Here is a 25,553-nt window from a genome sequence, read left to right on the forward strand (position 1 = left end):
ATCGATCTTAGATCGCCATCCCTAGTTCCCGTGGGATTTCCGGGATAAAAACTATCCTATGTCCTTTCTCGGGTCTCAGACTATCTTTGTACAAAATTTCATTAAAATTGGTTCAGTGGTTTGGGCGTGAAGAAGAGACAACCAGACAGACAGACAGAGTTACTTTCGGATTTATAATATTAGTAAGGATGAACTGCGTAGATACATGTTTTTATCATATGTAGTTAGTTTTTAATAATTTCGGGTAGAATATACATTTAAGCTAAGCGCTGCTGTGTTCTGGTTTGAAGGGTGTGGTAAGAGAGACATACTTTTCCGAGGCGTTACAGCTTTTTCCTCAGGGGTAGCGGCGAATCTGTGGCCGACCGCAAGTCTAAGGAATATCTAATTCTTTCCTTCTTTACTATGCAGATCAGTGAAAATAGACAATTTAATGGCGAAACTTCTATATTTCAAAATAAAAATAATAAAAGCGTGTTTAAATTAATTAAAAAATCAAAAAACCCGACTGCACTATAAAAGCTGAAGTGAAATTTCCAAAAACGGTGAAATAGGCGTTTTATTATTTCTATCCAGAAAGCCAAATACGTACAAAGTTTCATAGTAGGTGTCTGCTTCAAAATCAAAATACGTTCAAACATATTATCCTATTTTATTCTCGTAGTGCTTATTTACGCTATATAAAGAACCAATGAGTAAAATTCCAGCACTCTAAACTTCAGCGGTTTCCCTTTGCGTTGATCTTTATCACAGCAACACTACTCATTTAGTCAGACATTCATCTCGATGAGTTATATATATGTATATATTATATTATGTATGTGTAATCTCTTTTAAGTTCCTTTATTTTAATATCCTACTCGATAGGTTTGGTTAACTTTTTTAAAACGTGTTTCGCAAAAACAATCCACCATTTACGCTCCATAAAATATATAACTTCAGTAATTCAAAGTTCCGGTCATTATTTTACCTCGTAATGGGTAGAATTTCATTATTTTTATCTAACAAGCTAAATACAAAATTTCATAGTGTTTGCTTCAAAATTGACGATTGTTTAAATGAACTTTTATCCCCTATTTTACCCTCTACGGGGTTAATTTTTCGGATGGGGATAAATAGGTGTGTCCTTGTTCCTATCCAGAGAGCCAAGTACTAAATTTTGTAGCAGTTGCTTCAAAATTAAAGGATTTCAAAAAAACTGTTTTTCCCTATGTTACCCTCTTAGGGGTAGAATTTCCAAAAAGCCTTTCTTAGTACTTATTTCCGCTATATAGCGAACCTTTGTGCAAAATTTCAGAACTCTAAGTTGAGTGGTTTTGGCTGTACTTTGATTTCTAAAAAATGAAAAAGTCATTTAGTTAGTCAGTCAGTCAGTCATCTTGCTGTTTTATATATATACAAATATGTTTTTATAATCTCCGTTTAATTTCCTTTCATATGATACCCTATTCGATAGGTTCGGTTAGCTTTTTTTTTTAAATGTGTTACTATTTCGCGCCAAAAATCCGCCATTTTATTTATTTTTTTCTAACACCTATCTAAGGACACTCGGGTCATTGAGACGTATATAATGACACCTTAACTGTCGAAATTCATCCAGCCGTTTGTTAGATCGGATCAAATAAAGAAAGACAAACATACAAGATACGCGCGAAAAACATAACCCTTCCTTGGCAGTCGGGTAAAAATTACCTTTCATAATAAGATTTTTTTTAAACAGGCAATCTTGAAATGTGTTGTAATTTTCCTTTGAAATATGGTATCCTTACTAAAGGTAGTGATTGACTGATACGTATTAAAGTTAATAAGACTTTTCACTCTGATGCCACCTGCCCACTTTATTGCACGTCACTTTTCATTTCCTTCCTCCTAATTAAAGTAATGCGTTTGCGCGAAGTCTGCACGAGATTTCATTTTACTGACGCTTAATTTATTAAGCTTTTAAATCGGAAAGTGCTTGGTAAGCTTGATATTTCAATTTATTCGTACATGTATGTTTCTTTTTGGATTTGTATTGATACAAATATTACATAATGTGGTTAGATATACCTAGACATGTCCAATCAAATTTATTTAATTATATTATAAAAATTTACCGCAAGAAATGGGAACCCATGAGGAGGAGAAGTGTCATAATCATATGTTGTTATTACCATTTCGTCTATAGTATGAAGCAGGATTAAGTTTTTGTACGAAAATCTTAACAATGTCCACTCTTGCCCTAAATACTTTAATCTACTTGTTTCCAAAAACATGTTAGACTTGCCTGGTAGAGTGACTATTTCAATAAAACTCTCGTCAAAACAGATTGAGTCGTATCCAAAATTAATCTAATCAGAGAAAAAAAAAATGTCATTTAATATACAAAGCAAGAGGAAAAAGTGCTTTCGTTAATTTTGTTGATACAAGATGTAAATAAATTGAAAATAATTACAAAATTTAAGAACGGACTTTGTATGATATTCTTATTCATTTTAAAATAACAAAGTACCTAATTTGTAAAATAAATATTACTTTTACTTAAGCTATGACTTTGAATATATTATCCTAGTGCTTAGACTTAGACTTAGTAATTAGAATAAAGATGTTTCGCAAAACTTATTATCTCCGAAAGCATACGGATTGTTTTCATACAGTCGAGATTTAGTGGGATTATGTCGGGATGCACAGCCCAGACATAATATTAATAAACATTAAACAATAATCGTTGAGAGCACACTACTTAGAACTAGTGATGTGAAAAAATAATCGATTAAAAAAAATAGTTTTTAGTTTTAATTATTTATGGAATGAAATAGGGAAGTGAAAATATAATCGATTTTAATACTTCTTTTTTAAAATAGCAATAGTTCATTATTTAAATAGTTTTTATAAATCGATTATTCGGTCGATTATTTTATATGAGCGGTCTGATTTGATCCGGTCATGCCTCTCGACGTAGAATATCAGAGCAAATTTCGTGATGACAGTTCTTTAGGCCTATTAATTTTGAATTCACTTTTAATTATTTCTATTAATAGTATAATTTTGCCAAAAAATGAATTGTTAATGAATTGATATTTTTCTCCTTCTCACATCTCTACTTAGACTGATAGAGTCTGAGGATCATCTCGAGATACGAAAGAATTGTTTTGAAATTCAATTTTCTGCAACGAAGTAACGAAAGAATCCGCGCATGTAATTACAGACTAGGAACGGCCAAGAATGGAATGATGTCTGAAAAGTTCGGCAATCCCCTTACTTTAGTGTAAATATCGTAGTTACGATCATTTAGCTTTCCTTCCCATCTTGCGATGGACATTTCAGTTAAGATGGAGCAATTTCTTATTGCCAACTTTTCTAGCTTCATATATACAATCACCCTTCACTTTGTTTAATCTGCAACTTTGGAATAAACAACTAAGCGAGATTAGTAAGTACAAATAAAATCTTACAAAAACTCGACTTAATAAATGAAAATGATTAGTAAATGTTATGATTGAATAGATAATAAACAGGCATTTGGGTATATATAATATTTTACTTTATGTAACTTTGTTATTAATCGCGGGAATTTAATTTGATCTGCCAGAACCTTTGAGGACTTAACGTCATAAATTTAGACTAAGCGTAAGTCTTCCGAATTATATGATTTAGTTCGAAATACAAAGAGCATTACTATTAAGATTGAAAGGAGGAGGCGACTCACCATGGGTAGCATTTTTTTAAGGTGGCAAAACTTTAGGTTTAGCATTTCCGTATATCAAAGACTTTTTAAACTTAACTTACATCCCCAGTTGGAACACTCACGGGACGAGGCAATACTGACCTTTTCATTGTTTATTAAAGACAAAGTTTTTTTGACGACCTAACACTGATGATGACTTTGCCGGGGCGGCAAATTTAGCGTCTAAAGTGGGCGACGCCATCTCATGAAAATGTATATAAAGGACAGAATTGCAATAGAAAAAATAAACGTGATGTTTACGTATATTATTTACAAGAAACGTCAATATATACCACATACTATCTGAAATAATAAATTATAACAAGACTTATAACATAAATAAAATCTATAAATCTTAGATAAACACATTTGAAACTTCGAAATTTATTGAGGGAACTTAACGAACGTCTATACAAAAAGCCATGTTGAGTACAATTTAATACCAGTCCTAAATTCCCCGCCGGTGCCAAAGTTAAAGCCGCCCATGCCAAGATGACAAGATAATCCAATAAGACAATCAAGTACAGACGTTACGTGATATATTGCCGCTTACACTGCGTTACATGAATACTTTTGTGAATTACACTGCACATCTGTTAATTATAACGCACGGGGTTTATTATAACGAGTAAGGGGTTTAGATCTAAAGGCATTAAACGTGTCAGACATGGGTATTTTAATGATTACCACGCTTTTATTAGCTTGACTTGTATGTATGTATGTACCTATCTGGGTATGTAGCGGAATATTTCTACTCGATTTTTATCTATTTTGAATGGTAAGATCATTTAAAAATATTGTAAATATATCAATAATCGATGACTATATTCGATTTTAATAATTTTGTTCAATCAATTGTTCTCATGAGGTGATCCTGATGATTCAGGATTAACGTTTTTCCCTCCGGAGACGCGACCTGAGTAACGGAGTCTACTTTACCGACGGCATAGATAAATCAGCAAATTAATAAAGAAGCATGGTTTTTAGTATCATTTTATTCCAATGCTATATTTTGATTTAATGTTGACACAGGCCCTCGCAAATAATACATATTTTTCTATGCAATATTATTGACAGGTAAGCCCTGTGTCTGCACGGTCGAGTTACGGTAGTACATTAAATTCGTTAATATATTTAATTTGAAATTAAACATTGAATAGGAAAACACTAATTTCCGCTATGGCGTGAGACTGTCGATAACTTATCCCTAACATAAGTGTTAGGAGAAAATCGATATTAGGAAAAATGCAATTACATTTTTCCTATTAACATTTTTAGGACGAATAAAAATAAAATAATAAAATAATGAAAAAATAAGAGAAAAAGGCATCCGTAGACAAGAAATGTGTTTCTTTTTTCAATATTTGTTTTATCGTAAAACCAGCAATCCTTACTAATATTATAAATCCGAAAGTAACTCTGTCTGTCTGTCTGTCTGTCTGGTTGTCTTTTCTTCACGCCTAAACCACTGAACCGATTTTAATGAAATTTTGTACAAAGATAGTCTGAGACCCGAGAACGGACATAGGATAGTTTTTATCCCGGAAATCCCACGGGAACTAGGGATGGCGATCTAAGATCGATTAATCGGAGAATCGATCTTTTGGACCAAAAAGTCGATTATTTTAGTCGATATCCTTACTAATATTATAAATGCGAAAGTAACTCTGTCTGTATGTCTCTTCTTCACGCCTAAACCACTGAACCGATTTTAATGAAATTCTGTACAAAGATAGTCTGAGACCCTAGAATGGATATAGGATAGTTTTTATCCCAGATAGCGATCTTAGATCTATTAATCAGAAAATCGATCTTTTTGACCAAAAATGACGATTTTTTAATCGGTCTCCAGTAATGGATCCTCCCAACGTTTGTGGGTCTTTTGGCATACTCTAAATAACCATGAGTTTAAAAATATCAATTCTTGCAATCGGAGACGGTTCCAACATTATATTTGTTTATATAGATTTATTGGGATTATATTAGGGGTGGCGATTCTTTCCGAAAAATATTGATTTTTAAATCGATTCGAATCGAAGTGCAATAAATCGATTCACAAAAAAATCGAGGCCCTAAGAATCGATTCTATCTTCGATCTTTTTTCGAGGATAGCGAAAAAAACGGTTATCAGGATCAAATAAGCACTGAAATTATGTATCCGTCAGCAAATCCTTACTTCCTTACTAATTATTGATATATGTACGCTCATATTAGACACGCTTTTTACATCGTTATCCTACGAAATATATTGAGCGCGGACTTCAGAATTATGTACTAAACCAACATTTATTTTAATTATTTTTTACTTTGTAGTGACATAGAAGTCGGTTGTATTTTTTGTTAAAAAAAATTTTGTACAAAGATAGTCTGGGACCCGAGAAAGGACATAGGATAGTTTTTATCCCGGAAATCCCACGGCAACTACGGATGGCGATCTGAGATCGATTAATCGGAGAATCGATCTTTTGAACCAAAAAATCGATTATTTTAATCGATCTCCAGTAATGGTTCGAGATTCAGTGAATCGATCTTTCAACCCAGAAGATCGAAATGCGATTTTTTCATCATTTACCTACAGTTACTTTACTTATCCATGTTAGTCGATCATCTATCTATTTATATAAAAATGAATATTTGTCTATATACATTTTATAAAATCGGAAACTATGCATTTGATCTTATATCATATCTCTTATCATATCATATCTTAAAGCATATTATATCTTTAAAATGCGGGCGAAGCCGCGGGCACCACTCGTATATTATAATACAAGGGTCAAACTGTCAAACAATGAAGCTATACATTTTTCCGTAGACAACAACAAAATTAGGCTAGCATAAATGTGATCAAGTGAACAGTGTCTTTATTTCATTGCTTTGTGCAAATACAAGATATTATATAAAATTACTTTAGGTTAATTATTTTAAGTGATATTTTGTTAATTGTATAAAATATATATTTTTAATAGTAAATGAGTAAAGGACCAATGTAAATTTTAAATATTTATGATATTATCGTATGCTATCGTATCCCTAAAATATTTCAAATACTTATTAATTTATTATGTAAATTACGCGGTATTAGCTATTTATTCATAATTTTTCTATAAAAATGTTTTTATTTGTCAAGAATTCATAAAAATAACTGACAAATCAGCCTTTGTTCCTTCATTCGATATCAAGGCGGCAAAGTATCTTTAATTATCAAAGATATTACCTATAATTTTAAAATGTATCAAGTCCACGTCAAGCTGTTTGGGCTATAGGACGTGCCAAAGAATGAGACATACATACACACATACATACATACATAAATACGCTCGAAAAACGTTACCCTGCGCATTCGGCGAAAATGTCTTAATAAACAACAATTTATTTTAAACAAACTATCTCTTTTATTTAAGTTATCTCACCCGCCAAATCGTAAGAAAAGCAATATAGTTTCTTTTTAAAACGATTTGCGAACGAAGTAATAAATTTAGAAATAATCTGTGAACGTCGTAAGTGGGTTTATACACAGCCTGTGGTTACGAATCGCGAATTCTTTGATCACTATCGTAGAAAAACTTGAGGTCTATTCCACTTTATATCTGATTTACGATGTGGTGTTTCAAAGCTAATATTTTTCCGTTAGTCCAGTAAGTTTTAATCTGTTGGTTTTTGGCTATGTGTGTATTTTCAATACAAACCTAGAAATATGGGAGGATGCCTTAAATATTATTTCTAGGAATATCTTATTTATCTATACTAATATTATAAAGAAGAAAACTTTGTTTGTTTGATTGTGATGAATAGGTTCAAAAGTACTGGACCGATTAAAAAAATTCTTTCACCATTCGAAAGCTACATTATCCACGAATAACATAGGCTATATTGTATATGAAATATATTTGATAAATAGATTTTGAGGCGGTACAAAGTTTGCCGGGTCAGCTAGTAGCTTATATTTTTATGTCGTTGACCACCACATCACCACAACTCCTTCATTCACAGGGTAAATAGGTGTGACGGTGATATCTCCACGGTTTAACCATACTGCTTCTGTCATCTTCCAAAAATATACACATACAAATTACTAAGAAAACCACTCAAGTCGAAAGTAGAGAAGTACCTACTCATTCATCTGAGAAATTGTGACGTCATATAGAAATACTTTGTGTGAGAAATATGAAACAAAACTACGAGTACACATGAGTGTTATTTATGTACCCAAATACTTTACATAAAATGTTTGAAATACCTACTTAAATATAATATTCTAGAAAAGTTGGGAATATTTATGAGCCATGTGGTTTTATTGTCTTACGAAGTGCAAATGGGATATATAAATCAATTCAAGGTCGCGGTATTATCTCGATGTGTTTGAGTAAACATTTTACCGATTGTGTAGGCCAGGGGTAGGCAAACTACGGCCCGCGGGCCTTCTCTGGCCCGAAAAGTTATAATCCGGACCAGGAGTACCCATCAATAACCAAAATCCCATCCAAATTAGATGTTTTTTTTTTTGAAAAAAATCGCGAACATCCAAATGTACATACATAAGATACTTACATAGCGGTCGAATACAGAACCTCAATATTTGAACTCAGTTAAAAATAGAACCAAGTCAATATACCGAAAGTTACATAATATATCAGGAAATAATAATATCCAAAACAAATAAATATCGAAACAAACTTAAATTAATGCTACATTTTCATTTCTTTTTAAGCTTATTAAATAAACATCTGGTACTTGTAGTGTACTCGTACGTAATATTTTTATGCTCATGTTACTTAATTTCCTATAAATACCTAAGGTTCTCATAACTTTTTTCAATTTGTTGAGACCTATGATAATAAATATTTTTATCAATAAATATTTTATAGCCAAAATACAAATATTAATTCTTCAATAAATAGCTACAAAAAATATATCATGTATTTTGATTATTTTTGTAATAACTTGACCATCCCTGGTGTAGGCCCAACACATTGCTTACATTTTCCCGAATCCCAATTTACATAAGTAGCGTTTAGTATTACCATTACAACTGATGAATTATTCATAGAATTTTACTCCACTTTCAAACTAATACACGAATATCCCGATGGAGAGGATTTGAACCAATTTAATGAGGTTTTCTCTCAATTTTCTAACGAAAATACTCACACTATTTAATATTTTACTTACTGACACGTTTGTAAAAATAATGACATATTAACATGTTTCTTTGTCATATTTTCTTTATCGTCAACACATTATTACCCCACTGCTGGGCACGGGTCTCGCCTCAATGGTTCAGGGCATTTTCCATCTCGCTGGACAGGTGTGAATTGGTAGACTTCGGACTCAAGCATATGAGTTAAAAAAGTTCTTAAGTATTTTTTTATACTCGAAAGCGTGCAGATATCCTCGCAATTTATCTTCACGCATGGCAAGTAATAATTAAAAAAACCACACAAAACCTTAAAAAAAAAACAGACATGAGCCTGGGATTCGAACCCCCTAACCGAGCGAATAAGTTTCGATCTCCAGGCTATCTGCTCATTTACTTTTAAGTATTTTCTTCATAAGAGATTTATTGTTTCAGATTATCCTTTGGAAAGTGAAATGTGAGTGAGCCCTGAAAGTACCTTAAAAATGAGACCGCCAAATCTAAATGACAATGACGCTCCGTCGGTGTGACAGTCTGCCAACGCAATTCAGGGAGCCGCCTGTGAACGCCGAACCCAATCGACAATACCCTGCTAAGATACCCGACTCCAGCACCGACCCTAATTTCAGTGACCCGCCTGTCCGTGATGAAGTTATAGCCACTTGGAAATCACTTCACACCGACGTTAAGAATATAAAGAATGGCTTCCCCACAAAGAACGACCCATCAAATCATGGGTTGGACAGAAAGGAATCTATTACGGACAATTTCACTCGTGCTTTCGCAGGCAACAATAGACTGCCGCAGAGAAAAATCACTTATGCAAATAAGCACACCACATTCAATACACAACAGGACGTCGATCGGTGCTCGTCATTCCCTCTGGACGTGGGCCAACGGTGTCCGGCCGATCGAAGAGCGAGTTCGGCCCGTCGACGGACTCTACTGGAACGCCTTCTCTCCTGGAGGACACCTGAGTGCGAATGCCGGGGACAGTGTTCCCTCAAACAGCGGTCAGCATCAAAGCCGCGCATCGAAGACTTGTTGTGCACGTGTGGTGCTTCCCGCCCCATGTTCGCGGACAAACAGAGCAAGTACGCAGAGAGAGGGCGTTCAAAGAGTGTGGGATATGAAGCAGCGCGTGAAGTGACTCAATTCCGCCGGTTAGTGATGTGTTTTTAATAAGGTTCTTAGATTTAGAGATGTGAGAAGTATTTCTATATTGTCTGAAGTGTGTGGTGTATCAGGTGTGCAAGCGCAGGCGCAACGGTTGGGGCGGAGACAGCGGCAGCACTGCGTGCCCGCGCCGCCCTAACCCTGGCGAGGCGATACTACCCTGAAGGCGGATGGGGGTGGACGATCACCGTGGTTGGCACGATTGTCCAAGTGCTCTCCCATGGTCTGCAACTAGGAGGCGGCACGGGAGCTATTGCGTGCACTGCTGCTGTTAAATATCGAGTGCCTCCACTTTATACATATGGTGAGTCTTTTATTTTTTCATATAGATTTAGTTTTTTTATGTATAAATTAACTTAAAAGTAGGTGATTGAATTGACTAAATCGATAGTTTTGACACCTATCAATTATTTTTCAAACATAACTATTAAACATGACTTTCTTTCTTAATAATTCACGTTTGAAAAAATATTATAATTTGTAATATTTCCATTGATAGACGATGGTGTTAATTGTGAATAATGAGATTATGAAAGATTTACTTAAAAAGTATCGACTACTAATATGTTTTCAGCTTAGACTAAAACGTCATAAAAGTTTAGGTCTTACACCTCGCTATGTGCGTATATTTTTGTCTAAACCTTGTGGTAATAAAATTCATAAAGTTCCTTTGCGTAATTTCTTCGCGTATAAATTGGCAAGTATTTAGGCGTTTTACCCAAAAGGGTATCCAATGAAGTGGCGGCTAATTTATCTCCGCATTCATTCGCACAAACTTTTCATTTATCAGCATGACGGGCAATATCGCTAAGTGTGAGTCCAGACTAATATTTAAGATACAAAAGAGTAATATCTATATCATCCTTCGACGGCTCTTGCAGGCAAGTTGCTTTTAGTATTGGTGATTCGCGTTTTAGCAACTGCATTATTGCTACCTCTCAAACGTGTGCAAGATGTAGCGTTTGACCGCCGCCGTCGAGACCAAAACTCCAGATTTTGTATTTTCAAATAATTCGAAATAAAAAATGTAGCTTAGATACCTATTTAATGTTATTTAAAATTAGGGAAATGCAAATATTATCTAACCATTATGTACCTATATTTTTATTAGTGTGTCACTACGGTTGAAAGTCGCCAGTAGATCAGATCATAACTCACCTACAAAATTAAGTAACGTAGGAACTGCAATGGACTCGGAAACTACTAGTGGCTTAATTTTGCAGATTCCATGCGTCAATTTAAGGTCACATTCACTGGTCCAGTTGTTATCTAGGATAGTAGTAGTTTATGCTTGTCATATAAGCACTTTGAAAGCATCCTACACGGGTTGATAAGTAAACTTATCTATGTTCATTAATCCGCATTTGAACAGCGTGTCCGAGTATCTATGTATTTTCTTCCGCTTGTCTAACTGAAAGATTATTTCAAGTAAATTAAAAAGTAAATAACAGTACAGTATGTAAAGTAAAAGCATGTAAATACATGGCTGTAAAAGGTTAAATTATTACATATTTTTAATTATTTATTAACTTTTAGGACATTTTAAGGATTCTCAAATAATGACCGTGTATCCGCAAATCCTAACAATTTTAATATTCAAACTATGTAATATGTGGATGTATAATTATGTAAAATTTGCGATTATTTATTTATTTTAAGTTTACAAAACAAAAAGTACGTGACGCACAGAAAAATGTACCTCAAAATATATACTTATACAGCTTACTAACAACTGTATCATTTTATATTCGGATCAATTTATAATTTGCCGCATTTTTGGCTTGGAAAATCTCGGTGAAGACGTTGATGAATCACATCGCAAAATGGGTCACAGCACGTAAGTATGGCATATCAAGTTGCTACTTCCGGCCCTTTCGAACTAATGCCTAAACTCTTACCGTTAAAGAGTATTTAAAATGCTAAAATGCGGTAATTTACTAATAAGGAGTAACTGGGATCGTGTGTTTAGGATGAATAAGGTATGACAGCTCACGAAGAACATGTTCGCTAGTTTACGTTATTAACATTCAATGAGATTTAAGAATCTTATGAATGTTAATAAAACAACGCGTTGCAAATACGGCAAATGAAAAGGCTTCGTTTTTAAGTATGCCCTATTAGGGAAACGAATGCGTGTTTCAATTAAGGATGGTAATAGAAGCTGATAGACATTATTATTTACATTTTTTTTTTATAATATAAAAGTAGCAGACGAGCATGCAGTCCACCTGATGGTAAGGGGCTACTGCCGCCAATGGACATCTGTAATCAACCCCAGATAGAATTAGATATTCCTACCTGAGGTCGGCAACAGATGCCCCGCTACCCCTGATGACTAAGCTGGAACGCCTCGGAAAAGTCTGTCTCCCTTACCACACCATTCAAACCGGAACACAGCAGTGCCTAACACTGCTGTTATTAGGTAGAAATAGGTGTGGCGGTGGTGCCGCCGGAGTCGAACCACAAAGGGTTCCACCACCTTACATAATTATATCATATTTATTTACATAATTATACACTTCTAGAGCCTGTGCCAAAATAACAAAGACATGGATTTTAGTTTTTAAAGAAAAAAGTTTTAAATGTAATTTATTATGTAAATCATTTACCTACTTCCTGGGCGGCAAAATTGTAGTGACGCCCCGGGAGGCACGTTTTAGGGGGCGACCTTTTTTCATTAACCTATTTTCAGAGTGCAGCTAGAACTCATACTACTCCTCTTTATTATGTACAACGTGTAACGACTACCTTTACAGTCGTATTACTTCCGTGACTAAGTTAACATCTACATCTACACTAATATTATAAAGAGGAAAACTTTGTTTGGTTGTAATGAATAGGCTCAAAAACTACTGACAGCAGTGTTAGGCGCTGCTCTGTTCCGGTTTGAAGGGTGTGGTAAGGGAGACAGACTTTTCCGAGGCGTTCCATCTTAGTCCTCAGGGGTAGCGGCGCATCTGTGGCCGACCTCAGGTAGGAATATCAAATCCTATCTGGGATTGATTACAAATGTCCATGGGCGGCAGTAGCCACTTACCATCAGGTGGACTGCAAGCTCGTCTGCTACTCTGATATTATAAAAAAAAAAAAAAAAAAACTACTGGACCGATTTTAAATTGTTTCACCATTCGAAAGCTACATTATCCACGAGCAACATAGGCTATATTTTATATGAAATATATTTGATAAATATATTTTGAGGCGGTACAAAGTTTGTCGGGTCAGCTTGTCTACAATAAGTCATACTCGTGATTACAATTCTTAATGTCCAGTTAAGTTGAAAATTGATTTGGATTATTGGATGTTACTGTTATCAGCATTATAAAATAAAGAATTTTCAGAGTGTATGCTAGCTTTCATTAAATTTTTACACTGACACTCCACTAAGCCATTGTTGGGATCGCATGAAAGCATGCAAGTAATAGATACTTCACTCCCCTTTGATACAATCGATAGGTTCAATGCAGCCTCTCACGGAACCAAACAGCCTCCATTACCTATTGAGGGCACTAACAACATGAATATTTTAAGTAATTAGAGTTGAAGAGTTTTAAGTACAGTGTAACTACTCGAGACTTAACTATCTAGTATTGTAGGGATCATTTACACCTATAGGTATAAAGCCTTAGCAATCAAAAACAGACAGCGTAGGCTTAGTAATATATTTCCGTTTATACTTTTTGGGTAGGGAACCCTAAAAAGTATTCATCTATACGTTCACCTATTGATATATTTATATAACCGTAACACAGCCACACAGAAACGAGCTATGAATATCAAAATACTCGTATTGTAGAGAAAAATGTTATTAGGTATTACGTCCCGTGTCTGATACGTTTACAGTCTGTAGATATAAAGGGAGCATTGTATGAGCGCAGAAATAGGTTTAATGCTTAGAGCATTTTCTACCAATCACTTAGAAAATTCAGGAAAGAAGATGATTGCAAAAAAATAATAATTCCCTTCAGTACACATTTTAAAATAAATGTGAATCAATTTGATAGTTTTTAAGGCCGAGTATTATCCAAAATCGCTACATTTCGGCCTATATGTTAACCTAGTGCCATAATATATTTTGTTGAATTTGTTTTCACGATTGTAATAACAATTACCAAATCTGTGTCATTTTTTAAAATAAGAGAATTAGGCTATGTGAATTTTATATGCCACTTACGAGTACCATCAGATGGACGGACTAAAATAACTAAAAATTATTACTTGTTTTATGAACTTGACATTGCACACTATTTTGATAGTAGAATGTAACACATAATATATAAAATATTTGTCACCGTTTACCATTACTACATTCTGGCAATAAATAATTTTCATTTTATTTCATTTCATGCTTGTCTGCTACTCCTATATTATAAAACGAAAATCTATGCTTACAGAGCAACATAGCTAATTCAAGGTCAGTTTCTCAGTAGAGTTCCAAATTTATGTACCTATGTACGCAGATACTTTTTCTTTATTTTGTACTGTAGCAGAAGTCTAGAAAGGGTCTTACCGTCCATCTCACGTTAACAGGCAAATAACTCTATATAAAGGATGGTATAGTCCGCGTAAAACTGCTAGTCCACTCTGAATATAGAAATCCTACATAACTACACCTGCTCACCACAACTTCAGAGCGGACTAGCAGTTTGGCGCGGACTACACCTTTTATGGAGTGAACCAAAACATTTTATAGTAAAAATAGAAAAATATTTTTTATATAAGGTTGCCTCATTGATTTTTTACTTGGACCGGTATTGAATTAGATTTTCTATGCTTAGTCTCATTATATTCTAAGCTTTAGTTTTATGGGCATGCCCTCTGGCGAATACTTTGTTATTAAATATCAATATCTATTTGTCACTATGTCAAGTGTCTTCTAGTGTCTTCGAAAAGCATCAAGTGTGCTACGTCACGTCTTATTGGACGTGTCATATCGGTCTTTCTCAAAGCCCCTATGTCACACATCACGATCTTTTTACCGAAACCAGTATTTCTATTATTTTTCATGTTTGAAGGTGGAAGAATCCTAATCGTTTGGACTGTATGGCCAACGCTTCTATGTTCTGGTTTGAAGGACTTACCCTTTAGGGCATACCCTTAAGGGACGTTCTAGAAATAATACGTTCCAACCCTACAACTGGTAGTAGGTATCCAATCCTATCTGGGGTTGATTACAAATATTGTTAATGGATTGCAAGCGAGTATGGTACTACTATTCTGCAAAAGAAAGTTTTTAAACTAAGATAAACTACCTCATATAAATACTCATCTTTGCCGAACCACATTCTTGAAAGTAGAACATAAGAGTTAGGACTGATTCACCACGTTCAAAGTACAGCAAAACACGTTCTTTTTTTTTATAATATAGGAGTAACAGACGAGCATGCAGTCCACCTGATGGTAAGTGGCTACTGCCGCCCATGGACATCTGTGATCAACCCCAGATAGGGTTAGATATTCCTACCTGAGGTCGGCGACAGATGCGCCGCTACCCCTGAGGACTAAGCTGGAACGCCTCGGAAAAGTATGTCTCTCTTACCACACCCTTCAAAACGGGACACAGCAGCGTTTAACACTGCTGTTATTGGGCAGAAATAGGCGTGGCGGTGGTGCCGCCGGAGTCGAACCACAAAGGGTTCTACCACCTTCAAACCTTCACCTTTCACACCACTTGTAAGTAACAAACCAGAATTAGGTATAGCTTTTCTTCGTAACCACGAAGATTTCCAACTTTGTATCCGTTTTGTATCCCAAATATTTATTTGTATTCAGTAAGATAATTTCTCAAGGCCCCATTCAAGTAATTGCAAGTTTGTTTACCGAAATACATATTGTTTGTATATCGAAATATATTTGTTTTGCTTATAATAATGAATGAATCTCGGAGGTAAAAAATAATAAATCTTGCGATTGTTGTTATTAAGCGTCGTATTGAGTTCGTTGAAGAACAATGATTATGTCTCAATCTATTTCTCGATGGAGGAACAATGTTATTTTTGAATGTTAAATGAAATTAATTCTGCACTCACTTCAATTTAGGATTATTTCACTCTTTAGTCATGATAGGCTTATGGTTGAAACTCTGATGTTTTTTTTTTAAAGTGACAATGGCATCCGAATTCTACCAATACGCACTTGGCCAGCTCGGTAGACTACGGCTTAAACCTTCTAATTCTAAGAGGAGACCCGTGCCCAGCAGTGGGACAATAATGAGTTGATTATGATGACTATTGAGGATTTTGTACTTTTTAGTGTCATCTTACCCTAGAAACTGATTGTAGTACTTTTGAAATTAAATATAATAAAGCCTTAACATGTCAGATTTATCAAAGAAATTAAATATATTGCTCAATGTAGTTAAAGGATGTAACATGAGGAGTTTCTATGGCCATTTTCCGGCTTTATCATGTGACCACTTCCATTTATCTCATATTACCTATTGCATTCAAGACGGGCAGACGGACATACAGCGGAGGCTTAGTAATTTCGTTTTTACCCTTTGGGTTCGAAATCCTGAAAAGTGAGTTCAAAACCCATAGTGAATATGAAAGAAAGGGGAAATATTCTACTACAACATAAATTTCATTCAAGCCTTTTCTGCTAGTCATTTACAACTCGAACTGTGTGAGTGGGTGGTTTCATACAAACTTCAACTTAAAGTATTGTTCCAAACTTAACCATAGTCGAAAACTTTAAAATAAATTTGGAAGATAAACTTTATAACAATGAATGGCAGCATTCGGTGATTGATGGAACTGTATAGAAAAGTTCTTCATTTTGTTGTTCCAATATTGTCTGTGGATAAATTTAACATTGATCTATTTATAAATAGGCAAAGACAAAGGCGTTCAACGCCTTTTTTTCTGTTTTTGTCAAACATTTTCTCCTTAGTGCCTTTTTTCCTTTTTTGTCCTTATTTGGTAGCAATAAGACTCGGTAAATGACGAGCTTTGCGTTGTAAATAACAAAAATTGACAATTTATGATTTTGATCGAATTTTGACTACTGACCGTATATTACTTGTAGTATATTGAAAACCAAAAAGTAATCAAACTAAGTAAGTAATTTAATAGTTTTTGCCAAAATTTGAAAATGATGGAATTTATTTTGTCGATTAACATTTAAGATTTTTTTAAAATAAATAACTATGTTTCTTTTGTCGATTAACATTTAAGATTTCTTTAAATAAATAACTATGTTTCACCTGCAAACATTTTTTTAGTACTTTTCGGTTCAAAATATAATTTTGTATTAAGTCGATATTAAGCATAATGTATTGCTTCTCATTCACGTTATAATTTAATTAATTAATAAAACGAGGGCAGTTCACTTTTATTTTCGGGACGAGTATGTCATGCGATAAACATTTTAATTAATGGGTATTCGCTTAATTGAATTTTCAAAGTTGGGTTAAATATTATAATTATATCCAAAATATTTGTAAAACACAATAATATTTTGAGCTGCAGATTATGCTATTGATTTATAGTATTTGTACAATATGTTTGAAACGTCAGTGAAAATATGGCATAAGTCTGCCGTGAAGGGGCCTTCTTAGGTTTGAAGGAGTCCATTGCTGCACGTAGGCAATTCGCACATTGTGAGTGGGGGAGAGAAGTTTTTTACCAGTTTAGCACTGGCCCTGATCGCTCGGTGTACGGCGTTGTCTTCCTCCTCCTTATCCTCCGGGAAGAGAGAAAGTTTCGCTAGCACTCGCACTGATTCCTCGGCATCTAATTCTCGTCAGTTAATAACGAGAGGCTGATCCTCCTCCCTTTTCCTCGTCCTTCCTGTGACTCGATAGATCCCGTCCCACACGCTTTCCTTGTCTTGTGTCTTACAGAACTCTTTCCATCTTTGGATCTGTGCACTTTTTGCTACCTCTTCGTACTCTTGCTTGTTTTCCAGGTACGCTGTGACCATGGTGTAATCGTCACTCATCGTGATGGTGTGTCGTCGTCATGATTTTGTAACCGACTTCCATCAGAGAAGTGGTTATGAAATGTATAATTAAAACGCCTTCCAGACGTCTTTCGAAGGCATTCCAACTTAGTCTTCAAGAGTAAGAACGTATGTGTACCCGACCTCAGGTAGGATTCCAATCATATCTACCTATCTACGGTTGATTCGTCATAGATGTCATATATCCATGTGCGGTAGGAGCCACTTACCATCCGCTGAACTGCACGCTGATTTTACTACTTTTGTAATAAAAAATATATACGAGTACATATGTATTTCAAGTAAATCATCGCATGTTATAATACGATGCGAACACATAATATCCTTTCAGTAAACAACGCATTCACATTCTGTAATAGTCTATAGGACGAGTTTTAATTAACTCGATCGTAATTAATGTCATGGATGACTTCCAATAATTTAATATATTGTTTGGTTACGTATCGTTTGTTTTTCAATTCATTGTTCCCGATAATTGTATCGATATATCGAAGTGGGTCATATTTTTAATATTGCAGATATTAGATATTTACTTTACCGAGCGTTTATTATTTGAACTAAGAATGAAAAGTTTTCATACATCGAATCCCTATTTTAGTACATATTATTTGAGTTTTGAAAATCAATATTTTTTATAACATAGTGGTAGCAAGCAAGCATGCAACATGATGGTAAGTGGCAACTGCCGTTTATGGACATTTATAATCACCTCCTCCTCAGATTGGATTAGAGTACCTACTATTAGACGTCGGCCACTGATTACTAGATTTTTTTTTATAATATAAGAGTAGCAGACGAGCATGCAGTCCATCTGATGGTAAGTGGCTACTGCCGCCCATGGACATCTGTAATCAACCCCAGATATGATTAGATATTCCTACCTGAGGTCGGCCACAGATACGCCGCTACCCCTGAGGACTAAGCTGGAACGCCTCGGAAAAGTCTGTCTCCCTTACCACACCCTTCAAACCGGAACACAGCAGCGCCTAACACTGCTGTTATTAGGTAGAAATAGGTGTGGCGGTGGTGCCGCCGGAGTCGAACCACAAAGGGTTCTACCACCTTCAGATGATACTATTCTAGATGATTTCCTTAATTGAAATCTGACCAGACCCTTCAAACTAGAGCCCCGTAGCTTTTAACACTGTTGTTTAAATGCAGAAATAGGAGTATCTTTGAAGTAGAAAAACGATACAATAACCCTTATCAAATAAGGTTTTCCCTGGAGTAAAAAATAATGAATAGGTATGATACCTAGGTGGTAACCTTTACAGGTAAAGTTGCAGATTTTAACCCGACCTTACGACCCACTAATTATACTTTTTATTAGTTTATACGCAGTCTCTTGTTCAAGGACTTAAGTGGCCTGAACTGGCCTGGAATGGCCCTGGGTATATCTAACATTGTCCCTGTAGTTCCGGGACTAGAATAGGGCTACGGTATCTCCTGCCTGTCGTAAGAGGCGACTAAAAGGGGGCTTCCGGGGTTGCGGGCGGCAAGAGTGGGAGCTCGAACCGCCCGGCCAGCGGCCCCGGGAAGGACGACGGTATATGTGGTCGCATACCGTCGTATACGCCAGATGGCGTGGCGAGCGTCAAGCTCACCTGGGCGGAGCCCGACAGGGCAACGCGCTAAGAGGACTCCGGTTGCGTTCCTTTGGAGATCCCGGAGCCCTCAACGCAGCGCAGAGGACGGCCACCGGGGGGGTTTTAGTGCGGTAAAAATCCCACATAACTCGGCGTCGCTCCCACGTTGTCGGGTACCTTTTGAAGGTTTCCCCCTCGACAAAAAAAAAAAAAAAAAAGGGTATATCTAACATAGGCTTAACTACCATACTAACTACTATGGAAGTGGTATAAAACCTAGACGTACTGGTAGCACTGTTACAAGTCAATACAAGCTAAGCTAAGCAGAAAATATTAAAGTACGAACTATGCAATTTTATGCATACATTTTATGCATTTTTTTTTTATATTTTATAAATAACAAATGTATTAAACATAAGGCATTTTTAATCGAATTAAAGGTTATATTTCGCAGTAATTGCAAGAAATTCATTTCTAACGAATTATGTAAATACACGTCTAGATAATTAAATTTAATTTGCAATATCGTAAGCCTTACGCGCGTCAGTATGGAATGGGATTACTTACTTTAAAATATCAAAAGCTTATGTAATTTCAACGCAGTTTAAACGTACCAATAATCCTATTTGCATTAATAGAATCTAATTAGAAAATTACCAAAACAAATTACATCAATAATTGTTTTATTTAAACTCCTAGGTATATTTTAATATATTTTCGCACAAGAACATAAAATATTATGTGTTAATCAACTTGATAAACTCTACATATCTAGGCGATGGTCAAATCCTAAAATTAAAACTGTTTTCAAGACCAGCCACTTTATATTTTGGTGTCTGTCTTCATATAAAGAAGTGTATAAACCTGGAAAACGTTTTAACTAAGGGTAATCATTTTAAATCACAAACAACAAATCAATTACAATGTAAAATACCGGAGGATATGTTGTATTGTATTTGTAGACATAGAGTTTCTTTTTCGCCATATTATCATTAATTTTAAATAATAAAATCCAAAAATACGTCATTTTATAGAATTTACGAATTAAGCATACTTACATGGAATATGATGACAGCTCAACTGCTGCTTCTTAATATATTTTAAAGATTAGATTATTATATTTTAATAATAAGATTTAATTCTTAACACAGAAAGCTTAATAAACATTCTGATATTCGAAACTACACACGTTCGACTGAAATTCGTACTTAGTTAAATTTCTAAGCTATCCCAGTATTATTAGCTTAGACTAAAACAATTCAGCATTTGCTAAGTTACAAATTGAAGCTATTTTTAACCCCCGACGCGAGTGATATAAGTTCGGGCTGTCTGTGACATCCTAGCTCCGAAATAGATGAACTAATTTTAGCGTTTTTGTTTTAGAACTATCTTAATTGGAGTTTAGATGTGTGATGACAATCTCTTCGGTTGTTTTAAGACTAGCTTTCACCCGCGGCTTCGCCTGCCGTCAGAGGTTTTCATATATTCCTCGGGAACTACTTTTTGGGGACAAAAAGATTAATTAAGAGATAATTTATTCTTATCTTAATTGGAATTTACATATGTTTGATGTTTGATAATCTGTTTGGTTTTTAAGATTTAGCAAAATTAAGTTTGAATTTTTAACTTTCAACATTTATTTTTTTTGGCATATAATCTGTGTCCAGCCAAAGGCAGACCTGTTTTGTACTGCTCGAGGAGATAATTTGGCACAATACGTGCTTTCAGTTGCCTAAATACCTATCAGTAAATTTGGATGAGTGTAATCAAGCGATCCACTGATGCAAAATTGCGGTGACTTAGGTAGTTAGAATTTCGTCGTTTTTTAGGCACAGCTGGGAAATGCTAAGATATAAGGTCCATTATTTTATTTTTTTATATTTATACCTAAACGATAAGTCAGACGGGCTACCTGATGGAAAGCAGTCAACGTCGCCTATGGACATTTGCAACACCAGAGGAGTCGCCAATACATCGTCAGCTTTGGAAGAGAGCTCTTTTTGCATTTTTTTTTTGAAGAGCCCCATGTCATAGCGCTTCCGGAATAAATGAGGAGAAAGTTCAGTTATAAAAAAAAGTTTACAGAGCGTTCGTCCCTGCATAATTTGACGACCAGCGTGGCGGAGCGGCCACCATACCGGTCTGACGCGCAGAGGGTCCCGGGTTCGATCCCCGGCCAGACAGATATCTAAATGATGAATTTAGGTTTCTGTTTCTGGGTCTGGGTGTTTATGTATTTGTCTTTGTGTGTGTCCATGGCACCCACGATACAGGAAATCCTAGTGTGGAGCTGTGAGTGTAGAAAGCGTTATTATTATAAAAAACAATATTAGATTTGCCCTGGCTGAGGTCGGTCAAAAATGCTAACGTCAAGGACTAAGTTGCCAGATAAATCTTGGGTACTGTCGGTTTAATTTGCAATACTTAATAAATGCTTTCTAAAAATAAAATTTAACTTCATACACAAGTGTTTCTTGATTGTTGATGTATGAATCTTTCACACATTTATACAAAAAAAACACCTACGAAGATAACAAACAAATATTCAAATACTGTTTCAAGTACCTATTAGATAGAAATATCATGCGATAAATCAAAACGCACCGCACTTTGTAGATTGGGTTAACGCAAATGATAATAATATCAAATAGGTCAATTGGCCTAACAATTCTAATGGAGAGCTGAATTTTGGTAGAGTTGTACAATATTACCTTGTAGGCACAGCTGTACTGTATTTGAATTATTGCACTGAAGCAAATTTAGTTTTCGGCCTAAAATAGTGAAGTGAGTTAATCGTACATATACGACATATTATGTAAGCATGTATTGAAGGTGGTATAACCCTTTGTGGTTCGACTCCGACGGCACCACCGCCACACCTTTTCCATTTCTGCCTAATAACAGCAATGTTAGACGCTGCTGTGTTCTGTTTTGAAGGGTGTGGTAAGGGAGACACTTTTCCAAGGCATTCCAGCTTATTCCTCAGGGGTAGCGGTGCATATGTGGCCTACCTCAGGTAGAAATATCTAATAACTATAATAACTATCTGGGGTTGATTATAGATGTCTATGGGCGGCAGTAGCCACTTACCATCAGGTGGACTGCATGCTCGTCTGCTACTTCTATATTATAAAAAAGCAGTGGCAACAATTTTATGATCGACTTCCGATAGGATCCCCGTTCAATACTGAGTTCGTTACACATGTCCATAGGTGGCAGTAGCCACTTGCCATCAGATGGACCGTATGCTCACTTGCTACTTCCATGCTTGAAGTTCAACCTCTCAATCGGTGGAAACGAGGTTCAAATCCCAGATGCACACCTCCGATTTTTCAAAGTTATGTGCGTATTAGACATTATTATCTCGTGATTTAACAGTAAAGGAAGGAAAACATCTTCAGGAACAGGGCCTGACAGTGCTTTAAAAAACTTAAAGGTGTCTGCCCAGTACAAATTCTTCAGCCTCTAATTACTTTTTAACTATATTCGTTAACTAAAACATCTGTTCAAACCGTCTGGAGGGATTTAAATCAAAAACTTCTGAAGATGTTGGCAATCATTTTACATAATAATAAGAAAATGTTTGAATCAAAATTGCAGATGTTCAGCTATTTGAAAATGGATTCAACGCGAGCGGAGTCCTTTACATTAATCGTAATATTGGATATGATATAATCTTTTATTTTTAATAAAATTAAATTTTATTTTTCTATATGACTAATACAATTCCCTATGTAATGCAAATAACTCATCGCCTACATATAGACTCAAAACAGAAATGCTATATTCAAATGTTTGCCTGACCGGGGGTTGAACCCGCAACTCTTTACATACGAGGTGAATTTATATTAAGCGAAGCGTCATACAAAATATTATCAGAGTAATTTTAACAAGTACTTTAATCAAAATATATGTGCCAAAATGAAATATTATTCGTAATTAATCAATAAGCAATTAGGGGATGCTTAATAAAGTAATTAATAAACACTTTCCTGGATCTTCCAACTCCGAAATCTGTTTTTAATTTAAATATTAAACAACATACGAATAACAAACAGCCCACCGCGAATGAGCGCGAGGTTATAACTAGTTAACTAGATTTTGCCCGCGGCTTCGCCCGCGTTTAAAAGAAAATAATATAACATACTAACATACATAAAACTGAAAATTCGTACCTTCAACTTTGCTAAAGATCAGCACTTGATTAAATGCATAGTTTACGATTCAATCCTTACTAATATCGATTAAAATAATCGATGTTTTGGGTCCATCCGTAGTGCCCATGGGATTTCCGGGATAAAAACTATCATATGTCCTTTCTCGGGTCTCAGACTATCTTTGTACAAAATTACATTAAAATCAGTTCAGTTTGGGCGTGAAGAAGAGACAACCAGACAGACAGACAGACAGAGTTACTTTCGGATTTATAATATTAGTAATGATAAGGATTAAATGCAAAATAAAAATGTTTATCCTTCACCTATTATATTCCCACTGGGCACGGGTCTCCTTTCAAAATGAAAATGGATAAGACCATAGTCCTCCGCGTTAGCTAAGAGCGTTTGGTAGACCTCACATACTTTTAAGAACTTTTTAAAGATTTTCTCCGAGTGAATTGATAGAATTCCCAAACCTCTAAGGACATATTTACAGAACTCGTCGACATATAGATTTCCTCGCGATGTTTTCTTTCACCATTTAAGAAAGCTTTAAAAATCAGAAACGGTTTGAATTTACATTAAAATTGAAAGTTTGAATCACGCATTTCATTTTTGTTTAAATTTCAAACCTTGGACCCTCCAGTTCAGAGGCTGAGTTTCAAAACAGCCTATCTCTGCATTGTGGTCAGAATTGGTACTGCAATTTATTAATTAGAAGAAATTTAACTTTACTACTGTAAAACTTCATACCAACATGTTTTTCAAAATGTACAGTAAAGCGCTTCGAAAGGGTTATATCACAATTTTCTAATTAGCACTCCTTCAATGGATAGTTCCATCTAAACTTCAGAAATGTTCTCAGAAACTTGATCTATGATTGCACGATGAGAATTAGGTATCTGTCTGTCGTAGAATCTATTGAGGAAGATGTAATCTGTAGGCGCCCAATGACTGGCCTACTTTGATGGATGATCCGAGTACGATTAACTCAGGCCTCTAATATTCGGTAATGGCACGTGATGTAGCAAATATAAATGGCCATTTAATTCCGTGGTCTCGCTATGAATTAGGCCTGTCATATGTCTAACCGCAATGGGATAATCTCTGAACTAGCGCGGTCGATTGAAACTACTATGAATTTTGAATATTGGAGTAGCGAACTAACTTGTAGGTACTTGGTGTATAAGGAATATTTTGTTTATAAAACTTTACAACATTAAATTTAGTGAGAAACAAATTCTATGTTGTTCTTGTAAATTTTAACCTGTTTTTGATGTTAAATGACCACTAGTGCCAATGAAACTGTATACCACTGATCACTGCGCTGTTCATATAAAAGCATTTTTTGACATTCTTCAAAACAAGTCCAAAAAAATCAAATACCCAAAAAAAAGTAACACGTTTTTGTTTTTATCATGCTAACTAGCAAACAAATAAAATATGTTTGTGATTTTTACATGAATACATAACTTGCAAATTAAATTTAACTTAAAGACGTATAGTTTAAAGAATTATTAATGTAATCTTATCTGTATTGATTTATAAATATTCTGCTAAGCTAACAAAAACATAACCGTTCTGTCTTCACCAGTCCATTTATATAAAATGTCACAAACACGATAATCTCAAGCCCAGACTTCACAAGTACTGATTCTTGTTCAAATGATTCGTCTGCGACGTGTAATTCAAGAAATTTATTTGCGTCCAATCCAGAATATATCCGATATATCCCTTAAGACCACTATAAATTACATCTGAAAAGCCACGCTTTATTTGAAAGAAACAAAGCTTATGTCTATTCACTGTCCACTTAACATCATTATAAA

At 35.1% G+C, this 25,553-nt stretch overlaps 1 protein-coding gene across 1 annotated transcript in view; it reads left to right on the forward strand.

Annotated features, from left to right (window-relative positions):
• The window catches only part of LOC140744916 (monocarboxylate transporter 10), a 149,235-nt gene that overhangs the window by 25,887 nt on the left and 97,795 nt on the right, over positions 1-25,553 (forward strand). Inside the window, exons 2-3 of the mRNA XM_073076622.1 lie at positions 9,279-10,006; positions 10,091-10,323. Coding sequence (XP_072932723.1) covers positions 9,348-10,006; positions 10,091-10,323 — 892 coding nt within the window. The 5' untranslated portion in view covers positions 9,279-9,347. The remainder of the gene's footprint in view (positions 1-9,278; positions 10,007-10,090; positions 10,324-25,553) is intronic.

Source organism: Epargyreus clarus, unplaced genomic scaffold (assembly GCF_041222505.1).
Source record: "Epargyreus clarus isolate Ecla_fem2 unplaced genomic scaffold, WU_Ecla_fem_2.2 ptg000009l, whole genome shotgun sequence".
NCBI classification, from domain to species: Eukaryota; Metazoa; Arthropoda; class Insecta; order Lepidoptera; family Hesperiidae; genus Epargyreus; species Epargyreus clarus.